The sequence below is a fragment of the Meles meles genome, chromosome 6 (assembly GCF_922984935.1).
Source record: "Meles meles chromosome 6, mMelMel3.1 paternal haplotype, whole genome shotgun sequence".
NCBI lineage: Eukaryota > Metazoa > Chordata > Mammalia > Carnivora > Mustelidae > Meles > Meles meles.
Genome location: NC_060071.1, coordinates 136,114,113 through 136,136,193, shown reverse-complemented (window position 1 = coordinate 136,136,193; position 22,081 = coordinate 136,114,113). Strand labels below are relative to the sequence as shown.

The 22,081-nt window shown below is 37.8% G+C and overlaps 1 protein-coding gene across 4 annotated transcripts in view; it reads right to left on the bottom strand.

Moving 5' to 3' along the window:
- MLH3 (mutL homolog 3) overlaps nt 1-22,081 on the bottom strand; it is a 29,533-nt gene that overhangs the window by 6,625 nt on the left and 827 nt on the right. For 3 of the 4 annotated variants that reach the window (XM_046009128.1, XM_046009130.1, XM_046009129.1), the window contains 8 exons: nt 18,152-21,506; nt 15,394-15,492; nt 14,606-14,694; nt 13,561-13,665; nt 12,136-12,208; nt 6,780-6,851; nt 5,429-5,540; nt 4,260-4,419 (listed from right to left, as the gene is read on the bottom strand). In XM_046009128.1, the coding sequence (XP_045865084.1) occupies nt 4,260-4,419; nt 5,429-5,540; nt 6,780-6,851; nt 12,136-12,208; nt 13,561-13,665; nt 14,606-14,694; nt 15,394-15,492; nt 18,152-21,443 (4,002 nt within the window). In that variant the 5' untranslated portion in view covers nt 21,444-21,506. The remainder of the gene's footprint in view (nt 1-4,259; nt 4,420-5,428; nt 5,541-6,779; nt 6,852-12,135; nt 12,209-13,560; nt 13,666-14,605; nt 14,695-15,393; nt 15,493-18,151; nt 21,507-22,081) is intronic. The other variant, XM_046009132.1, reaches the window with a different exon arrangement.

Below are 22,081 nucleotides of genomic sequence, written 5' to 3'. Positions count from 1 at the left end.
CATAGCAATCAGTTTTCTGCACCCCCACTCCCAGGAACAGACTCCACCACGGCACCACCGTTCTCATGACTGCAAACCCAACTTTTCAAGTTTTGTGGCTATTGTTGACCACTTCCTTCTTGCTTAAAACTTCCACTGGCTTTAGCGATATTATTTTTCCTGATTTTCTTCCTCTCAGTCTGACCAAATATTTTCAATCATCCTTTCCAGTTTCTTCTTTTCAGCAGTACCTTTCCAGACCTTTGCCAAGACATATGCCCTCGAATGCTGGTGTTCCATCAACTCCACCCTTTGCTCTCCTCTTTTTATTCTTCATATTCTCCCCAGACACTCACTTCCGCTAGACCCTTCTCCAGCTTCTGATATTATCAAAATATATACACTGTTAACTCCCAGATAGGTACAAAGAGCCCTGGCTTCTTTCCCAAGCACTAGATCAGTATGTCTGCCTATCCATTAGACACCTCCACTTGAAGGCACATTCAATGCTTCTAAACCCAGGCTCATAATCCAGCTCCCCAGGCAGGTGTACCTCTCCTCCTCTACTTCCTTCTTCGGGCAATGCACCACCATCCTTCCAGTCATCCAAGCTAGAACCTTCAGAATCCTATCTTATCTTTTCTCCTTTATCCCTTTTATACTTTCTGTTGCTCAGGTCCTCTTGATTCTCCCTTCCATTCCCAATGCTATGACTTGGGCCCTCATCCTCTCCTATTTGAACGAGTGCAATAGTCTTTCAACTGCTCTCCCTGCTTCAAACCTTTCCTGTATCAATCTATCACACAATTTATCCACCAAATCAATCTTCTAATTTTTATTTTTAGATATGATTAAGGTAATTTAGATTTCTCAAAAAATGGTAGACTGGGTTCATGTGGATTTGCCTGTGCTCCAAACAGAAAGACTTAGAGATAAATAAGGAGTAGAAACACAATGAATTAAACAGGACACTATGAAAAAAGAACAGATAGATTTGAGAAAGAACCTAATCATAATTCTGGAAGTAAAATGATACAGTCACTGAAATAAACTCAGTGGACCAGTTAAACATCTGATTAAACAGTAAGTGAAGAGAGAAGTTAGTTCACTAAATGATAAATGAGGGAATTGCCCAGAATGTATCATAAAGAGGTAAGACAACGGGAAATATGACTGAGATGTTAAAAAGGTAAGGTCCAGTAGACATCTGACAGGATTTCTAGGCGGAAGAATGGCGGAAGAAGCAGTGCTTGAAGTGATAATAACTGTACATTTTCCACATAGAAGCAGCTTGATGAATCTCAAGAAGGAAATGGAAACAAGGCATATCATAGTGAAATGGTAGAACACCAAAGGCAAAAAGAAAATCTTAAAAGCCACCAGAGATAAAATCACATTACCTACAGAGTACTGATAACTAGGTAGACAACAGACTCCAGTGGTATATAGAGTGTCAAAGTAATGGAAAGTTCTCAAAACGCTGAGGGATGACAATTTGGAATTCTGTCTTAGCTAGACAATCATGCAAGTGTGAAGGCAAAATAAAGACATTTTCAAAGACAGTTTATCATTTATAGACTCTTAATAAAAGAACTTTTAAAAGATTTTGGTAAAAAGAAAGCTAAACATGGAATGAACAGTAGGATTCAAGGAGTAACAGTGAATAAAGACTATGGTAAATGTTTTGGTTAATCTAAGTAAATACTGGCTGGCCACATGCAGAAAAATGAAACTGGACCATTTCCTTACACCACACACAAAAATAGACTCAAAATGGATGAAAGACCTCAATGTGAGACAGGAATCCATCAAAATCCTTGAGGAGAACACAGGCAGCAACCTCTTCTACCTCAGTCACAGCAACTTCTTGCCAGACACGTCTCCAAAGACAAGGGAAACAAAGGCAAAAATGAACTACTGGGACTTAATCAAGACAAAAAGCTTTTGCACAGCAAAGGAAACAGACAAAAGCAAAAGACAACTGACAGAATGGGAGAAGATATTCGCAAATGTCTTATCAGATAAAGGGCTAGTATCCAAAATCTATAAGGAACTTATCAAATTCAACACCCAAAGAATAAATAATTCAATCAGGAAATGGGCAGAAGACTGGAACGGACATTTCCCCAAAGAAGACATACAAATGGTCAACAGACACATGAAAAAATGCTCAAAATCACTTGGCATCAGGGAAATACAAATTAAAACCACGATAAGATATCACCTCACACAAGTCAGAATGGCTAGAATTAACTCAGGAAACAAAAGATGCTGGCGGGTACGCAGAGAAAGGGGAACCCTCTTATATTGCTGGTGGGAATGCAAGCTGGTGCAGCCACTCTGGAAAACAGTATGGAGGTTCCTCAAAAAGTTAAAAATAGAGCTACGTTACGACCCAGCTTTTGCACTATTAGATATTTACCATAAGATACAAATGTAGTGATCTGAAGAGGCACCTGCACCCCAATGTTTATAGCTGCAAAGTCCACAACAGTCAAAGTATGTAAAGTGCCCAGATGTCTATTAACAGATGAATGGATAAAGAAGATGTGGTATATATATACAATGGAATATTACTTGACCATCAAAAAGAATGAAATCTTGCCACTGCCAATGATGTGGATGGACCTAAAGGATAGTATTATGCTAAGTGAAATAAGTCAACAGAGAAAGACAATTATCATATGATATCCGTCATATGTGTAATCTAAGAAACAAAACAGAGAAGCATAGGGGAAGGGAGGGAAAAATAAAACAAGATGAAATCCGAGAGGGAGACAAACCATAAGAGACTCTTAAACACAAGAAATAAACAGAGGGTTGTTGGAGGGGAGAGGGGTTTGGGGGATGGAGTAACTGGGTGATGGGCATTAAGCAGGGGACGTGATGTAATAAGCACTGGGTATTATATAAGACTGATGAATCACTAAACTCTACCTCTGAAACTAATAATACACTAAATGTTCATTAAATTTAAATTTAAAAAATAAAATAAATAAACATTGACTATAAAATTAATGACTGCTAAGGAGATTAAAAACAAGATAGAGTTAAAATACTGAGCAACAGCATGGAAGATGGGAGGGGAATGATGGAAGATAAAGGGTTGTAAGGTTTTTGTACAGTTTAGGGAGAACAGAGAAACAAATTACCTGATAGTTTGTTAAGGCTGAAATTCAAGGCTAATCTAAAGGAATACAATAGAATATGTAACTTCTAAACTAGCAGAGGAAAAAAAGAAGAAATAGAGAAAACTCTAATAGAACACCAGAAAGGAGTAAAGAAAAGACAACAAAGGCAAAATAAATTGTTGTAAAAAGTAGTGTGGGGTGCCTGGGTGGCTCAGGTGGTTAAGCATCTGACTCTTGATCTCAGCTCAAGTCTTGGATCTCAGGGTCATGAGTTCAAGACCCACAGTGGGCTCCACACTGGGCGTGGAGACTATATATATATTTTTAAAAAGTGAAACACATAAATAAAGAAGTATGGTTCTCTCTTCAACACCTCCAATGCCACATCCCAGCAGCAGTTTTCCCGACCTTTATCAAAACACATATGTGGGGGCACCTGTGTGGCTCAGTGGGTTAAGGCCTCTGCCTTCGGCTCAGGTCATGATCCCAGGGTCCTGGGATTGAGCCCTGCATCGGGCTCTCTGCTCAGCAGGGAGCTTGCTTCCTCCTCTCTCTGTCTCTGCCTGCCTCTCTGCCTACTTGTCTGTCAAATAAATAAATAAAAACTTAAAAAATAAAACACATATGTGGAGGATGCAATGCAAATTTAACAGACTATGCAAAATCCCTTTATGATGGTCTTGATGGCCTTTCTAGCCTTATCTAGTCCAAATATAATCTGATATTATCAAAATATATACAGTTATATTTGTGTATAGGATCTGCTCTGTGTTTCTCGTATCAATTGTTCTGTCTAGACTGCCCTTCTCCTCTAAGGTTCTACAAGATTTTTCCTAAGGAAAAAAAAAAAAACAGCTTTTCTGTGATAGTTTCCTTGACTTCCATCCCCCTGGGCACAGTAATCATTCTGCATTTCCACAGCACTTTTGAACATAGCTCTACTGGCCAAATTTCATTGTATTTATAATTACTTTAAATGTCCTTCTTTCTTCAACTTGAGGTAATTCATCTCTGAATCTCTAGCACCTGGCATTTAGCAGGGATCTCACAGATGCTTGTTAGATAAATGATGAATATAGAGAATTTCTACAGAAAACAGGAGGTTACCTTCACTCAGCAATCTCCTCAACATGTGAAGCTCTGTCTTACCTCCACGATACTCTTGGTCACAGGGGCTCTTCCTCTTCGAAGTTCATTGGCTTCTCTTTCTACAAAACAGAGTGGCACTTTTCCTACAAGGACCAGAGAATCACTGGTGTCTGGAAATGTAATTTCAAGGCCCAGGTCTTCCAGATTTTTGTGGTAACACCTAAAGAGATAACCGCAATTACAAAAGTATTACTTTATTCATATTTTACTATGAATTCCAAACATTGAATAGTTTCTCAAAAGCAGCCAAAGTTTTAAGAGTTGTACTGTTTTTCTCATACTTATGGTCATTTGTTTAGGAATTTATCATCAAATTTCCTTTTTGAATTATAGTAGCTTTCATCTTTTTTTCTCTTTTCCATTGAGAGAAACAAGTTTGTTTCTAAGTCTTATTCCTAAGTTTTTATTCTTCACTGACGAATTGCTAACTTCTCCTCATTGCTGGCAGTTCAAGGAGTTCAGCACAAATAAAAAGGACTGAGAATGTTTTGAATCAGCATTAAAGCAGGGAGGTAATTAACAGCCCTAGGAACTGAGAAGTCCTGATTAACAGCATGTAAATAAATGGATCTGTTTCTATTATAAATTATGCCCCAGGGAAGAAGATTTATTGGCAACTGCATATTCCCAAACCTGACATAAATTCAAAGACAATTCTTTTTTTATTTCCAATAATCTGTGCTGCTCAAAAGTGGGACAGCATCCTATCTTGTGACTCACCATATGATTTACCCGTTCCTCGTGGCCCAGTGTTTTACTTTCTTCCCAGTATGATTATGGTAATGAAAACTAAGAATCTAGAATGCACCAAGGCAAAGCAGAATGGAAGCAATTACTGCAGTAACTTTGCAGAAACAACACAGCATAAACACGGACTTTTCCAAGAAATGGTAAGAGCATTCTAAGCCAACTGCTGGAAAAAATTATCAAGGAAACTCTATCCTATACTCAACAGCTGTGATATAGTGGAAAGAAGAGCATTTGGAGACAGAAGACCTGCATCTGAAAGACTGCTCCACCACTCAAGAGTCGTTCTAACCTTGAAAAAGTCATGTAAACTCACTTTGGTCTCAGGTATCTCACCTGAAAAAAGGAACAATAGTTATACCTCACAGAATTACTGTGAGAGGTTATACTGTTAAGTATCACACTCTCATGATGGTACTAACCGTAAGAGTCTCCTTTGTTCCTCTGTCACTTTTATCTCTAGTGGAGGACTTACAATGGAAGACAGTAATTTTTTCCGACCAGAGCCCTGTGGCTTTTGCTTCTCATAGGAATCTGTTGGGAAAAAGATGAATGGGTTAAGAGGAGGAAGTGAAGTCTTCCAGAATTAGATAAAAACAAGGCATAGTGAGGTACAGCCATGTTAATTATTATCGTGCTTAGCAATGTGTTCCATGTTCAGTTTTAGGTTTTGAATTTCCATTATTAAAGTCAAACTAGTAAATATCTAGTCCATTTATTCATTTTACCAGTATTTTCCAAAATAAGAAATATAAGACTTAAGTCTTACATTGAAATGAACAAGGCAGTGTTTCTGTAGATGGTCAATAAGTGTGGTTTTAATAACAGGGGAGGGGGGTAATACTGTTGATTACTGAGAATATAACATTGGTAAGGCTCAAGATTTCCCCACTCCTTCAGAAGGGTTTCCCAGTCTCTGGAGACAATTGCTCAGTACTGCTCTCAAATAGTCCCAAGCCTATGGCAAGTTTTCCCAACACTAATTTTACCATATCTTTCCTGACAATTAAGTCTTCATCTCATAAGGAAAAGTGAACGTGGAAGTAATATCACTGCCATTCTAGTCCAAGAACTATCTCCTGAGGTCCTCCCCTAACTCTCTGACATTAGTTTTCATTACTTGACCACAGGAGTAAAGATTTTCCTGGGATTTTACCATTTGGAGAACATACGACCTCATGATGAGAAAATAGGGTAGCAAAGATTAAAAAGCACATACTGACTTTGGAAAAAACATATAACAAGTTAGTGATATTGCTTGTCTCTGGGGACAGAAACTAGTGGGATGAGGAACAAGGGTAGAAAGGAGACCTTATTATATTACCTTTTATACCTTTCAGACTTGAACTTACTTGATTACACCACCTATTCAAAACAAATTTTATAATAAAAACAATATACTGGGTCTTATGAGCTGGTGGTAGTCTCTGCCAGATGAAGTGTTAAGATACATATACCAAGATCATATGGGCACACAGCGTATCTTTATGCTGGTCATGATAAAGTAGCCTAATTCTTAGGTACCCAACCATTAGGGTCAATGATAAATGTATGGCAAATATATCTTTGACCATTTAAGACCACCAAGTTCAAATCACCAGAGCGAATCACTATGTTCTTTCAGTTATAAAAGAAGCCAAACCAGAAGACTTCAGCTTAATTTTTTAAACATAAAATTCATCTTTCCTCAAAAAAGGAGTTAGAAAAACTCCTTCAGTATACAAGCCCTGCACGGGAGCGTCATATCTCTTCTAGTCCCAAATAGATCCTTACCCGTAATCAGCTGCTCTAAACGGACACGCTCATGGGCAGCATGCTGATCCACTAGGACCAGCAGGTTTCCACCTAGAAGATGAGCAAGGATTACTGGAGTTTCAAATTCTCAGATCTACATTAAAATAATCATGTTGTGTGCAGGGAAAAAAAAATTAATTCAAACTATTTAACAACATAAGCATAAGGGAAACATACATATGTAGTAGTAACAATTATATCCTTCATTTCTTAAAAAATTGAAATTATGGGGAAAACTATAACTAATTTATTCCTGATGAGAAAGTCTTTAGTTCATGGTATTTCATTTATAAAACAAGGTTCAAGCCCTATATTCCTAATGTTTAAAGACTGATCTTGCTTTTTTAATTCAAATTGATACAGTGAAGGACTTTACACATATTATCATAATCAGCTGACTCTGATTTACAAGCTACTCTGGAGCCCACGAAGAAAGTAATTCTAGTACACATTTTTTTTCCCAGAGAGTACATTTTTAATAAATGACAGATGTTGTTCACTTTAAGAAACATTATAGCCAAACATATAAATTCAGTTTGTTGATTTAAATTATATAATAATTATGTCTTTTAAATATAAGTGTAATAAGAATTTTTTTTAAAAAACATCCTTCTTTTGGCCAATTTCAACTTTTCTCACAAACCATTTACATAGTAAAAAAGGTGGCCGCCAGATCTAATACACTTTAGATCAGAGGTCAGCAAATTTTTTCTGTGGCTTTTTAGGACATATGGTTTCTGTCACAACTACTCAACTATTCCTTTTGAACCAAAGCAGCCATAGACAATATATTAACACTGTAGCTGTGCGCCAATAAAACTTCACACTGAAATATTAATTTCATATCATTCTAATGAGTCAAAAAATATTATTATTTTGCTTTTTTCAACCACTCAAAGATGTAAAAACCATTCTTAGCTCCCTCGGTGCACAAAAGTGGGTGGTGTTTGGACCTGGCCCTCAGTCATAGCTTGCCTTGCTTCAGACTCAGGCTTCTCAAACTCTGATGAGCACACAAATAACCTGCGGGTCCTGCAGAATCTCATTCAGCAGATTAGAGATGGGACGCAAGATCATACAATTTGGGGCGCCTGGGTGGCTCAGTGGGTTAAAGCCTCTGCCTTCAGCTCAGGTCATGATCCCAGGGTCCTGGGATCGAGCCCCGCATCGAGCCCCGCATAGGGCTCTCTGCTCAGCAGGGAGCCTGCTTCCTCCTCTCTCTCTGCCTGCCTCTCTGCCTGCCTCTCTGCCTACTTGAGATCTCTGTCTGTCAAATAAATAAATAAAATCTTAAAAAAAAATCATACAATTCTTTTTTCTTTGAGAGATTTTATTTATTTATTGGAGAGGGAGAGAGCATGAGCTGGGGGAGAGAGAAATTGGGAGAAGCCAACTCCCCACTGAGGAGGAAATCAGATGTGGACCCCATCCCAGGAGCCCAAGATCACAACCTGAGCCAAAGGGAAACGCTTCACTGGCTGAGCCACCCAGGCGCCCTGAGATTCTGCAGTTCTAACAAATTCCCAAGTGATGCTATTTACAGGCCATGCTTTTGAGTAGCAAGGCTTCTGACTCTCAAGTGCAATAGAGAAGGCAGAATGATCCTACCCAAAAAGCCAAACCTACAGCGAAATCCCTTTCTCACTGACAGGACTGACTCTCAATTACAGTAATACATCTTTTTGTCTTGTAATTTTATCACTTTGGGCCAAAAGGCTGAGGTTTATTGCTATTGATCATATTGAAACAAAAGTCCTCCTCTTGAATTTGATCAAAATAGATAATTCCTGTTTTTCCCATTTCTACTAAAGAATTGAATGTTACTATGACACCATCAAATTCATGGCATGAGAGCTTAAGTAGGGAAAAAAGGAAGTAATTTTTCTGACGGCATATTCAACCACAGGAACATGAATTTTAAATTCCTTTGAGGCTAGGAGGAGTTGCAGCTGGTTGTGATGAAGAGGGAACATCCTGTGTTGGGCAAAACAATGGAATAAATAAAAAAATTGTGAGGGAGTAACCTCAAACTTAAAACGAGTCGGTATGAATTACCAAGAGTCAGGGGCCCTAGGAAATCAATTCTATACCTGATGGTAGCAGAATGATTTATAGTCTATATACTGTTCACAATATTTTCCCCATTCCTTGAATGAAGCAGAAGATATGAATTTAATCATGTCAGAAGCTGTATTTTTGATATTCTAACACAACAGAACAGCAGTTTCATAAGGGGAAGGAATTCTATTTGTTATACTCCCAGCATGTATAATAGTATGAGGCACATCAAGGACACTCAATAAATAGTCACAGAATAAATAAATGAACCCTTATTCTTTGGGGTATCATAGCAACTGTATTTTATTACAGGTGGAAGTATGCTGTACAAAATGCCAATTTATAAGTATATGGGATTAATTTCACTATAATTTAAAACAATATATTTGTCAATTAAAAAAGTACAAATATTAAAAATAAGTCAATTACAAGAATAAATTGCTTTTAGTATTCATGAGTGACAGTAAAAACACTTACATTTTGATTTTAAAAAATGTATTTATCTAAGAGTTCTCTTTGGTGGTATCTAACTAAAATCGACCATTGAACAACATGGGTTTGAACTGCTTGGGGCATCTACATGCCGATTTTTTGTGAATAATACAGTACTGTAAATGTATTTTCTCTTCTTTATGATTTTGTTAGTAACAATTTCTATAGCTTATTTTATTGTAAGAATACAACATACCATCTACATACCATACAAAATATGCATTGTTTAAATTATCAATAAGGCTTTGGTCAACAGTAGGCTAATAGTAGTTAAGTTTTGGGGGGTGTCAGAAGTTATACATGGATTTTGATTGTGTGGGGGTTTAGGGCTCCTCTGCATTGTTCAAAGGTCAACTATAAACTCAATGATAATACGGAATTGCAAGAGAAATTTAAATAGGTCCCTTTTGCTTCTCTGAACATCTCAGATTTTGTGGCTATACTCATCTCAGATGCCATTATAGAGATTTTGGTATTCAACAACAAAGAGGGGCGCCTGGGTAGCTCACTTGGTTCAACGTCTGACCGATGATTTTAGCTCATGCCGTGAGCTCAGGGTTGTGGGATCAAGCCCTGCATCGGCTCTGAGCTCAGCACATGTGAAGTCTGCTGGAGATTCTGCTTGGGATTCCCTCTGCCCTTCCCTCTACGTGCTGGGTCTCTTTGTCTCTCTCTCAAATAAATAAATAAATAAATAAAATCGTTAAACAACAAAGAATTCCAGGTAATCAAAACCTTAGAAAAAAAATCTGTTCATTTTCCCAAAATGGTGAAACTACTAGAATTTGACTTTCACTCATATTTATGACAATTTTGACAGCACTTTTAATTTGCCTTTGATCTATTATGACATTTACTAAATAAATCTACAACATAAGCAAGGTAAAAGGGAATCCTCTGAAATACAAAGAGAACGAACTGCTTCCAAACTTCGAAGCATCCCCCTGCACGTCTGCCTGTCTGGACCCAAGCCCTCCACGGGTGCTCAGAGCTCTCAGCCATACGCTATCAAGCAGTCCTCATAAATGTGCTCAAGTCTTCTCATTTAAAAAGAAAAATGAAAAACAAGCCTTCCTTCACCCTCAGCCTCCTTCAGTCCCTCTCTTACATGGGACAGATTTCGGAGCCTCTCCTTGGGATCTCTGTCACCTGGTCCTGCATCATCCACTCAGTGAAGAGGTCAGAAAATGAGGAGTCATCTTTGATTCCCTTGCCATACCCAATGCATCTGACCTTATCTTCCACATATCTCTCTAATGCACTCACTTTTCTCCAGTCCACCCTGGTCTTCACCAACTATCATCTTCAGATATTGCAGTATCCTCCTACAGTCTCTCTGCAATTACTGGGACTCTACCCTAGCTCTAACCCATTCTCCAAACTGCAACCAGAGCAGTATTTCCAAAGTACAAATGTGATGTGACATGTGTCTGCAAAAACAAACAAAACAAAAGAAAACAAAAAGCTTTCCATTGTTTCCAGTCAGGGTTGAGACAAATACGAAGACGGTAACTGACACTTAAGATCTGGCTGTGACCTACTTCTCTGGCCTCATCTCCATGCTCTCACTCCAGTTGCATTTGTCCTGCTTCCTCTCACTAGAGGAGAGGAAATCACATATATGCCATTTGTCATTCCTCAGCCCAGAATACTCTTCCCTCCCCTGGTTACCTAGTTAGCTCACACTCATACTTCAGATCTCACTTTACCAAGAAAACCTTCCCAGGCTTTCCTAACTAAATCAAATCTCTCAGTACCGTTTTTTCACAGCATCTTGTTTCTTGGGGCACCTGGGTGACTCAGTCAGTTGGGCGTCTGCCTTCAGCTCAGGTCATGATCCCAGGGTCCTGGGTTCGAGTCCCACTTCGGGCTCCCTGTGCAATGGGGAGTCTGACACTCCCCCATTTTATGCCTTCTCTCTCTCGCTCTCTCTCAATAAAATATTTTAAAAAACAAAAACAGCATCTTCTCTGTTCCATAACATTAGCTAGAATTAAAATTTTAATGTTTATCTACTTATCTGTTTCTCTTACATGTGTATTTTTCCCCACCACTGTAGCTCTAGGGCCTAGTATCATCCCTGTCATGCAACAGGCAATCAATATTTGTTAATGAGTTAATGTTATTGTTTACAAACTACTATTGTTTTATTAAAGCAGGTCACCAAGGTATTATATGTAACTCTTAATAAACCTAGCAGAGTTCATTATATAAACTTTCTATTATTATAAAGGGACTACATGAAAACATTATAAAAAAGTCAAATACTATAAAATATTTTAGACAGTAAAAGATGAAATTTCCCCTTTGCCCACTCTCATTGTCACCCCCCAAGGTAACTATTATTAATAGCTTAAAATGTATCTTATATATGTATGCCTCTGCATATGCATATAAAACTAATATACTTTAAAACTGTTCTTTCATAATATTAATTTAAATTGGTTTTCCCAGTTGGTTTTAATCTGCCCAAATCACTGCAACTGAATTGTATATTAAAAATACCTTAAAAGGAGTCTACCAGAAGACCAGCTGCTTATTAATGAAAGTTAAACTCCAATCTTTTTTTTCTTTTAAAGATTTTATTTATTTGAAGGAGAGAGGAGAGAGTGAGCCAGAGAGAGAGCATTAGAGGAGGGGCAGAGGGAGAGAGAGAAGCAGACTCCCCTGCTCAGGAGAGAGCCTGATGTGGGACTCGATCCCAGGACCCCAGGATCACAACCCAAGCCGAAGACAGCGGTCAACTCACTGAGCCACCCAGTCGCCCCCTGAACTCCAATCTTACCTGCTTCGCCATTCTCTTCAGTCTTGGTGCTCATTAAACAGGCAATAAACTTGTTATCCACTTGCTGGAGAACCTGCCACACATTGAATAAGAGGCACAACACTAAATACAAATTAACGAAGTTTTATCTGCATATAAAGAAAAAAAAGTGTACTTAATTAAGAGTCATTTGCATTATAACATTCATACCTAAAACTATGGTAAGGTCCTGATGAATCTGAAGGAGTCATTAGGAACGATTAAAAAATAGGCAAGTAGAATGATCAAAACACATAAAGGAAGGAGACTACATGCTAAAGATTCTAAAAGGGACATGCTAACAAAACTTTAGAGTAGACCTGAAATGTTCCCAATAGAATGACTCTTATTAATAGGAAATAGGACCAGAGAATTATTAATATGATCAGAGACTGCTAACAAATGGGGCTAAAATAAATTTTGAAAATTTATGCAAAAGCAAGGAAAATCATTTTCAAGGAGCTAGTCCCTTACAACTGTAAGTTAAAAGCCACAAAAAGCTTTAACCCATGGTGGCTCCTCTCTGTCCAGGTACAGAAAAGGTTCTCCCTATACTTCCCTGCCTCACTCCCCTAATTCTGGATCAAGAGCTTGCTTTACGGCTGCCTGGGTGGCTCAGTCAATTAAGTGGCTGCTTTCATGACTGCCTTTGGCTCAGGTCATGATCCCAGGGCCCTGGGACTGAGGCCCACATCTGGCTCCCTCCCAGCGGGAAGCCTGTTTTTCTCCCTCTCACACTCCCTCTGCTTGTGTTCCTTCTCTCTATGTGTCTCTTTCTGTCAAATAAATAAATAAATAAATAAAATCTTTAAAAAAAAAAAAGAGCTTGCTTTGCTCTGCCACCAGGTCAATGCCAGGTTAGGAGTTTACCCATATCTGTCTAATCTCCTAATTTGTTTCCATACTGAAAATATGAAGAGGAAGACAGCCTGAGTGGTGTAGGGAGAGGGCAAACTAGCAAAGCAGATGAAACAAGGGGTTCCTTTTGTTAACAGAGATCCTGAATCTGGAGTCTCCTAAGCCATGTCATTTGTAGCCTCATACAATAGAAGGTCAGTTACAAAGGGGCACTGTTATACATTTAAGGACAATGTCTCTACAGAATTTACTTGATTTATTAATTATTGTCAAAATATAAAGTCAATACATATAATCCTTGAAACTGTGAACCTCAGTCTATAATTCATCCCTCCAAACCTGTTCACACTACTGAAGACATTTTTTCTTTGTAATTAAAATTAGTCCTTTTGCTTTTTCTTCTGATAATAAAAGTTCCAGTAAGATTTTAAAACATCCATGTGCCTTGACCAGGGTGGTCTAGATCATCAAATATATTCAATTTCATAAGAGTTGGTCCAGCTTGGTCTTACATATATTTTTTATGAGATTTAGAAGTCAAATTCTTACCTGCATTGAATGAATCATTTCTTTGGTGAAACGATAAGGATATAAGACGTTGTGAATTTTAACCACCAAGCTTTTGGCCTGGCCACTGCTTACATCAACAGCAACCTAGAAAGACCCAGCATAAACATCATTTAAAGTTTAATTCTTTATATCTGCAGAACTGTTTTACTAAAGGTCTCAAAGTGCTTTAAAACATTCATTTTCATAGAACCTATTAGAGGTGTGCTGACTTCAGAAATTCAAAAGGCTCTGTAAATTATTAGTCTTAAATAATAATTTTTGGTTATAAACAAAATTACTAACAAAAACCAATACTGTTTCAGAATAACAATCTGTTTATGCACCAAGATTAAGTCCTTAAACACAACTTAACTGAAAAATCAGTAATCAAATATTTATTTACTCTATACCTTCATTCCAACACGTGAGTACATTCTGTGATAACCCATTGAGGAGAGAACATAAACTCACATCCCATGATGAAGTATCCTGCCAGTAGAAGTCTCGCTATTTTATATAATGATTTAACGTGGGTTTTTGTTTTTTTTTAATTATCACCCCCTCACCAAATACTTTGCCAAAGCTGCAAGTCAGGTTTTCTAAAAGTGGCAAACACATTTACTATTCACAAACTGATCACACTTTACACATGTTTAATCCAAAATGTGTGAGCTCCCAAAATGTTATGAATTCTGATTCCTCCTCTCTACATTAAATAGTATTTCTAAATAAATTATTTGGAAACATGCCCACTATCCATTTGTAATTAAAAATTAGTACAGGGGTGCCTGGGTGGCTCAGTGGGTTAAGCCTCTGCCTTCGGCTCAGGTCATGATCTGAGAGCATCTGGGCTCTCTGCTCAGCAGGGAGCCTGCTTCCCCCTTTCTGTCTCTGCATGCCTGTCTACTTGTGATCTCTTTCTGTCAAATAAATAAATAAAATCTTTAAAAAAATAAAAATTAGTATAGTCATTCATGCCCATAGATAACTTAAATGAAATCCAAATTTTAAAATAATAGGCAAATAAAAATTGCTATAGACCCACCTCTGGATAACGAGCAAATACTGGATTTTCCCATTCTGTGAACAGAGACTGAAGTGATTCTCTACCAACAGGCTCATCCACCACAGTATCTAAGGCAAAAGGGAACAGGTATAGTTGGCATCAAGAGCCTCAGGAAAAGAAAGTGAATGGCATCTCATATTTGGTGTGGTGCAGCTTCAAGACCAAAGAGCAGACATATTGTTCCAATATTCCACAAATGTTCGGTGTTTGCTGGATCTCTAAATTGTTTTGATCTGTTACTTTTTAAACTAGAGTTGATGACTGCGTCTTCTGGCATTATAGCTTTTTCTCCAAACTATGTTCAGGAGATATTTCAGAATACAAGTTGAGAAGAAACTGGTTCAAATTAGTAGTCTCACCATCTTTAGATAAAAACATACCTTACCTATTTTTAGAAACAAGGAACAAACATAATGTCTGTAGCTTTTTTTGAAAATAAGAATTTTGCTTACATAAAATAACTACAATATGGAGCAAAACTCCAATCTTTAAAAATAAGAGTTATTTTCTCAATCACAAGACACCACAGACGGTTCATAATCACCCAGTATTGACTTCAAGTCTGGAAAAGTAATTTCTGATCTACATGCGTGCACTGAATTACTTAGTTCTACTGTTAAATAGGACCGCGGGGAATTCCGGGTTCCAGTAAGGCACAGCTGGCACTGATCAAGCTTAATAATACAACCCTGCTTTTAAAAAAATTTTTTTGAATTAGGTGGTACAGGACATACTAGGTTCCCAGCAACCTCGGTTATTGCCCCTACCTCTGTTCTTCTGTCTCATCACAGTCCTCTCTTCCCGAGCTCTTGGAAGGAAAGGAAGAATGAGGTCGCTTCTAAAAGGATGACACCTGTACTGAGATCCTAAATGTAAAAAGGAAACCTATACATTTGAACTCAAAATACAAATTATTAAATAATTAACTTACATAAAACATCCTTCTGCACAAACCAAATCAAGATATAAGGTTGACTACTAGACTGAGAACCAGAGTTCTTAAATGAAGTTATGCTACTAACTTAGGAACTTACATTAATGTTTAGTCCCATTATCCATCTATACCACAGAATGAGCACCGAAAATAAATCACCGATTCTCAATGGGCACAATTTCATATGTGGGACATTTGGCAACATTTGGTTGCCACAACTTGGGTGAGGGGTGCTACTGACATCTAGCAGACAGAGGCTAGGGACACTGCCAAATATCCTACAGTGTGTAGGACAAACCTACGACTAGACATTATGTTTGTTCATTTGGACTAGAATTATCTAGTCCAAAATGTCAACAGTGTCATGGTTGAGATAGTCAATATTAAATATATAGTTGTACTCGACTGTTATCCTTCACTACTTGGTGCAAACTTCACCAGTCCCCAATTTATATGTCTCTTATACCCAAAATATGTTTCTATTACAGCATTTATGTCACCATATTATGTTTAGATAGCTGTCTTCCCTAACAGATTGTGAACTCCTGCAAGCCAAGTCAGTGAATCTGCAACCTAGCACAGTATGGCCAGTCAATAAATGAATGAATACATGTAGACAAAAGAATGAAAAGTTCTCAATATAAACTCCAAAGTCCAGTAAGATCTGGCCCAAATTCTGCCCTTCTCTCTGAAGGATGATTTTTGAGTTTTAGAAATAATGCCTGAATTTGCCAGTTTTTGAATAGGGGCAAAACATGATGAAACTTTATTTCGAAAAGGTAAATCTGTTGGGCAAAAATTGGAGAGGTTCATTCAGAATGATAAAATTAAAGGGTAAGGTGAAATAAGGTGTCACCATCATAGAAAGGACAGAGTTAAAGGCTTTTTAAAGAAAACTGCCAGGGCTTGAAGATTTGACACTACTCCTTAAAACTACCTTTATAGATCTTCTGTACAATTTAATTTACCTCTTAACAACTCATCTTAGGTAACATTTTTATGTAAGGTCCAACAGCGTTCCAATGTCCTACTATATATGAGTCCTTTCCAGAGAGGTACCATTCCATGTGAGTAGAGGGTGCTTATGAGCCATCTTTCCATGGAACTTGTATAGAAACAAGTTCTATACCCAACATACTTTATTTTTCCTTCTGAAATTGAGTTAACATGAGCCTTCAGAGTTCACTGCAAGACTTGTTAACCTAGAAAGTCAAGTAGGTTGAAGTGTTTGAAACATCTAGATTGATTTAACGGGAGCAGAGGTTTATGCTGAGTACGGCAACCGGCAACTGAGATTCCCCCCTTGGTTTTAGCAACAACCACTTCAGTGTAATGTAATCAAGTTCTTTTTTGTCACCATTTTAGAAGCAGTTGTATTTCAGGAAGATGAGGTGCCAGTGCCTTGGGCTTACCTCTGATAAGCATGAGGTATAAATCAGGACATTAAGTTACAAAGACAGAAAAACACGTGTGTCTTTGGAGTAACCTCAGAGTCTCAAGAGCAGTACTCAAAGACAAGGGTTTTCTCCTTACTTAATACTTTGTAAATTGCTACGGTAATTATTTTTTTTCACAAGGGAAAAACTGGAAACCTTTGAAAAATAAAGGTCTTATTTGACCCTAGATAAATCAGAGGCTCCTGCTAGAGATATTCATCCTAGGGAAAATTACAAGGTAATTTGCAATTACATTCATACATACATTCTTCGGCAAATTCAAGACTTTTAATATGGATGCACATTTAATGTTTATCCTCCTGATGCAAAACCAAGATTACAGCCAGATGGAAATCACTTTACCATCTCCCAACATCTGGCTTTCAACACACTGCCAAAACCATGAAACTTTAATGTTGACTGGGACCTGAGAATTGAAGAGTCGCAGTGTAGGCTCTGATGGAGCCTTGTGGTAGGATTTAAAAGCTACATTGTTTCTGAGTAACAGCTACTTATAGCATAAGCAGTTCAAATGGGTTAACATATATATTGTAATAAACTATATTTGAAAAGTACAGTTAGGAAAGTACATACTTTACCTACATTCCAAAAAATTTATGATCAGGTCTTTTTCTAAAAACACAAAAAAAATGTTCATAAATATATAGTACTGTACTGAGCCACAGATTATCTGGGAAACCTAGGATGATTATAGGATCATTCTGGCCCTCTACCTGGGAGCTGCAGAAAGCAACTTCCAGAAAACTACCACACTGGCATTGCAGGTATCTTTAAAGACAAATTTCTAGGAGCTGTATGTTTGGGAGAGAGAAGAAAGTGGGGTAGGGGAACACTGGATCTTCTCAACTATTAATAGTATCATTTGCATTAAAAATAGTCTCATCCTCCTATATGTCCACACACCCATATACACATATACATACACTTTCATTCTATTATCAGTCTTTCTTGTATTTCTAGATATAAATAGTATTCAATCTAGAGTATCTTCATATACCATAAAAGACATTTTGTAATTAAACTTCAAAATGTTCCAACAGCTGAGATAATCTCTTTGGGCAATGATTATCTCACGCCTTGGCCATTATTTCCACCTTCAAAAGCATTTCATGCCAGTGAATACTACATGCTTACCATTCTCATGTATGATCTCCACAGCTACAGTTGTTAGGTCTTTAGTACAAGTAGCCCGAACGTCCTCAGTGGGAGCAGTGAATGTGCTGAGTCCAGTTATTTTGTTGATGTAAACCATTCTTCCCAGGGCCACATCAAAATGCTGCTGCCAATCCAAAGAACATGTGCTTGACTCTTCATCTACAGAACAAGTTCTTGGTATAAACTCTTCACTCTGAAAACACGGTCCATTTTGGTCAGAGGTGGAATCTTCCACGTGACCCACTGACATTCTACTGGGAGAGTCAGGACTTCCTATCTGTGGTTCTGAAGCCACAAGAACATCTGAATCTTTACTGACAACATTAGAATGATTACAGGGTAACACCAAAGGAGTTTCTGGTATCAAAGAGTTCCCAGTTGTGTTGTTGTTAGAGTATGTTTCACTATCCTTATTGAAGGAATTATCCTGTGTGACAGAGTCCAACACTGGAATGATGCCACTCTCTACTTTTTCATACTCACTTTGAAATAACTTACAAGAATCTAAGGTTAACCCGCTGCACAAGTCATGGTCTTTCCTCCTGGAATCTGATAGTGGAAGTTCATCAAAGTGACTCATCATTTCCATTGCTTGAGTCTCTCTTTCCGAACCTTTCATTCTGGATAATTTAGAGGCTAAAGATTTAGGAGACTGCTTGACACACAAAGGTTTTCTGTTAAAATGAGGTAACTCCTTTAGAGTTATAGGACTTTGTCTTAAGCAAGGCGTCTGTTGTTCCAAACAATCTTCTTCATTGGAGAATGGAAACTTCTTTGAGTAAAGGATGTGACTTACTGTTTGACAACTATTATTTGGGTCTTTATGTTTCACACTAGTGACTTTACAAATGTCTGAGCTGTCCAAGTGATTCTGGTCTGTCCATGGAATGTCAGGTTCAGTTTGAGGACTGAGACTGGTAGAGATCTCAAAATTATTATTTTCTTCTACTTCTATATTCAGAGGATTTTTAACCTTCCCATATTGCCTCTTAAACTTCTCTAAAGATCCTAGTTGTGAACTTAATCTTAGCTTCTTGCGGGCTATGGGTTTGGAGGAACCAATTAATTCGTCTATTTTCTTATTACCATTTGAAAGAGGTATACACCAAGAGGAAGAGGATGTGTCAGATAATAAGTAACCTATGTATGATTTACTACTTTCCTGAGAAATAGAAATATTTTTATGAGTTGCTGTAGGTTTGTTCTCTTGCCCAAAATTTGTATTTGTTCTGCATAACTTTTTGTTAGACAGTTGAGCCAATTCTTTACTTAAAATGCTAGTTCTGTCTTCGATGTTTGGAGTCTCAACTGAATGGCATGCTCTATTTACAAATGTTTCTTTGGCACTCGAAGGACCAGGTTGAATATAGTTTTTAAGCGAATGTTCTCTTTCAGTTGATTTAGTTTGCTCATTTTGTACCACATGAGTTATAAAGCCAGTGGAACATAACTTAACTTGTCCATAACTAAAAATGTTTATTTTTCCACAATTACTAGGTTGTTTTTTCCTTTTCTCTTCCTCCCTCTGAGCACCATGTACTCTCGATAATGTTGTCGCAAAAGGCAGAGGTTGGCATCCCATTTCGGTAGCATCTTTAAATCTCTCTAGTTGATTCTGGGTTCCATTATTTTCCAGGATACTGGTAACCATGCCATTAACAATAGTAGTTGCATTCTGTATTTCTAGACCATCCCCACTCTTCTCAAAGCAGTATGATGTCTGAAAAGGGCTTGTAAACATTTCTGAACTGGTTCCACCGGGATCTTCTGAACAGTTAAGTTCTAAGCAAAGTTCTTTATGTTTTTCATTTTCTCCTGATTCTGATACTTCAGCTGTCTGTTGTTCCAAGATCCTTGATTCTGAGCAAGAGCTTTCTTTGATTTGTAAAGATGACTCCATCACTTTACTATGGCCTGGGCCATCTGATTCATAAACGCACAAAAATGAATCATCTGTCTCTTTTCTGGTATCTTCTGAATCTCTAGAATTCTGTGTGTTTCTCATGTTTTCTATAGCAGCTTTTCTTTTCACAGGTTTTGATTGACAATTAAACATTTCATAGGAATCCAAAATAGTATTACATGCTTCTCGGAAACTGGCCTGGTCACCCTTCTCATCAGAGGGCACATGCTTCTGAAGAGTAGCACTAAATAAACTAAAATCATTATCTTCACTAAATTCTTTAATGTCCTCACCTGATAATTCCACAAATAATTTTTCTTTCTTTAAAAACATTTTCACTCCTTCCTGAATGCAAACCAAAACAGTATCCCAGTTCTGAAATTCCATCAGCGTTTTTGCTGGCTCCATGCACACATCATATTCACAGAACTGGCACTGCACATTGATTACATATATCCCGTGGAGTTCTGGATTAGACCGATGCCGAGGACTTGAATTCATTTGTCTAGTAGCAGAGCCATTCTTTGGCTTGCAAATAATACTTTCTTTCCTCAGTAAAAAGTCAATGAATTTATGCAGCTTTGTCCTTAAAATTAGTCTTTTGTTCACAAACAAAAATTGCATATTCTTATTATAATGTCCTTCAGAGCTGATATAGCCACTAAGCTCAAAGTCCTTATATTTAAATTTTATTTCTCTTAATTTTTGGGACTTACCCAGTCCATAAATTTGACAAAATCGGGAACATACGTCTTTGGTTTTGGGGAGCTGAAGAACCATGGAACCAGAAACATCGTTTCTCAAAGAGAAAGAAATGGAAGGGTGCATGAGTGAGAGAGCTTCTATTCTCTGCCTAACCTTCTCAAATTCCAGTCTAGGATCCATGCATTTCCTTCTTACAGGTAACTGATAAAACAGGTTATATACTGTTACAGTTGTCCCAGCACTTGGTCTAGTCAAGTCAGCTTCACAAGCTTTCAGGGCTTTTCCATTCTGAAACAGTTTCACAAAAGTTTTCCCTGTCCTGTTTTTCTTGGATGAAATTTCCACAGCGCTGGCCATGTCAGCGATACTTGCCAAGGCCTCCCCTCGGAAACCATAAAACCTGGGATTCTCCAAGTCCTGTAGAGAGTTGCATTTACTAGTGAAATAACGATTTCCCACCTTGTCTATATCATCACTCCCCATCCCGAGTCCATTGTCTATCACTTGAACTTGGAAGGTTTCCATGTTCACCCTGACAGCCACACATTTTGCTTCAGCATCAATACTGTTGAGGGCAAGCTCCTCAACACACTGGCCTAAGGAGCATATAGCCAACCCAGAACGCAATCTGGCTTGTACTTCAACTGACAAGCACTTGATCATGGCAGGTAGAAAGCTGGTAAGAATGCCAGGCACTGGTTTCCTTGTCTCCCTGGAAATAATTGCCTGTGGGAGAAAAAAAAAACACAGACATACACACTATCAAAGCCTCAGAGTTACACAGCATTATCCATTTCTCTCAAGCATTACAGAGAAATACCATTTGAGGTAAATTAAAACTCTTACTAAACCACAGTGCAAAAAACAAAGCAAAACAAATTATAGCTTTGATCTCTAGGCAGATCACACAGCTCATGTTTGGTGCAATGGATTTAATATCCAAAGCAGCATTCACAATTTCATAATTTTCACTGCTCCTTTCTAAATCCCACATGCCCTAAAGTGAAATCATAATCACAACTGAAGTTGACCCGTAAGACAGTGCTCAAAATTCTAATCACTTCACCAAAAACAGATGTCTAAATTAAATTCAGCTAGAAATTCATGAAAAAAGTGTCCAAGCTAGTTTCATAATATTTATACATTACACAATAACCATGACTTTTAGTAAAAACTCCTCATGAAGAGCTAAGACAGAGGAAATGTAAAAAATCAAACTGTTGTATCAAGACGAGACGGGCATTAATGGATTATTATTCCTTATTATTGGTTAAATGTTGCCTCAGAGGAAAGAGACTGGG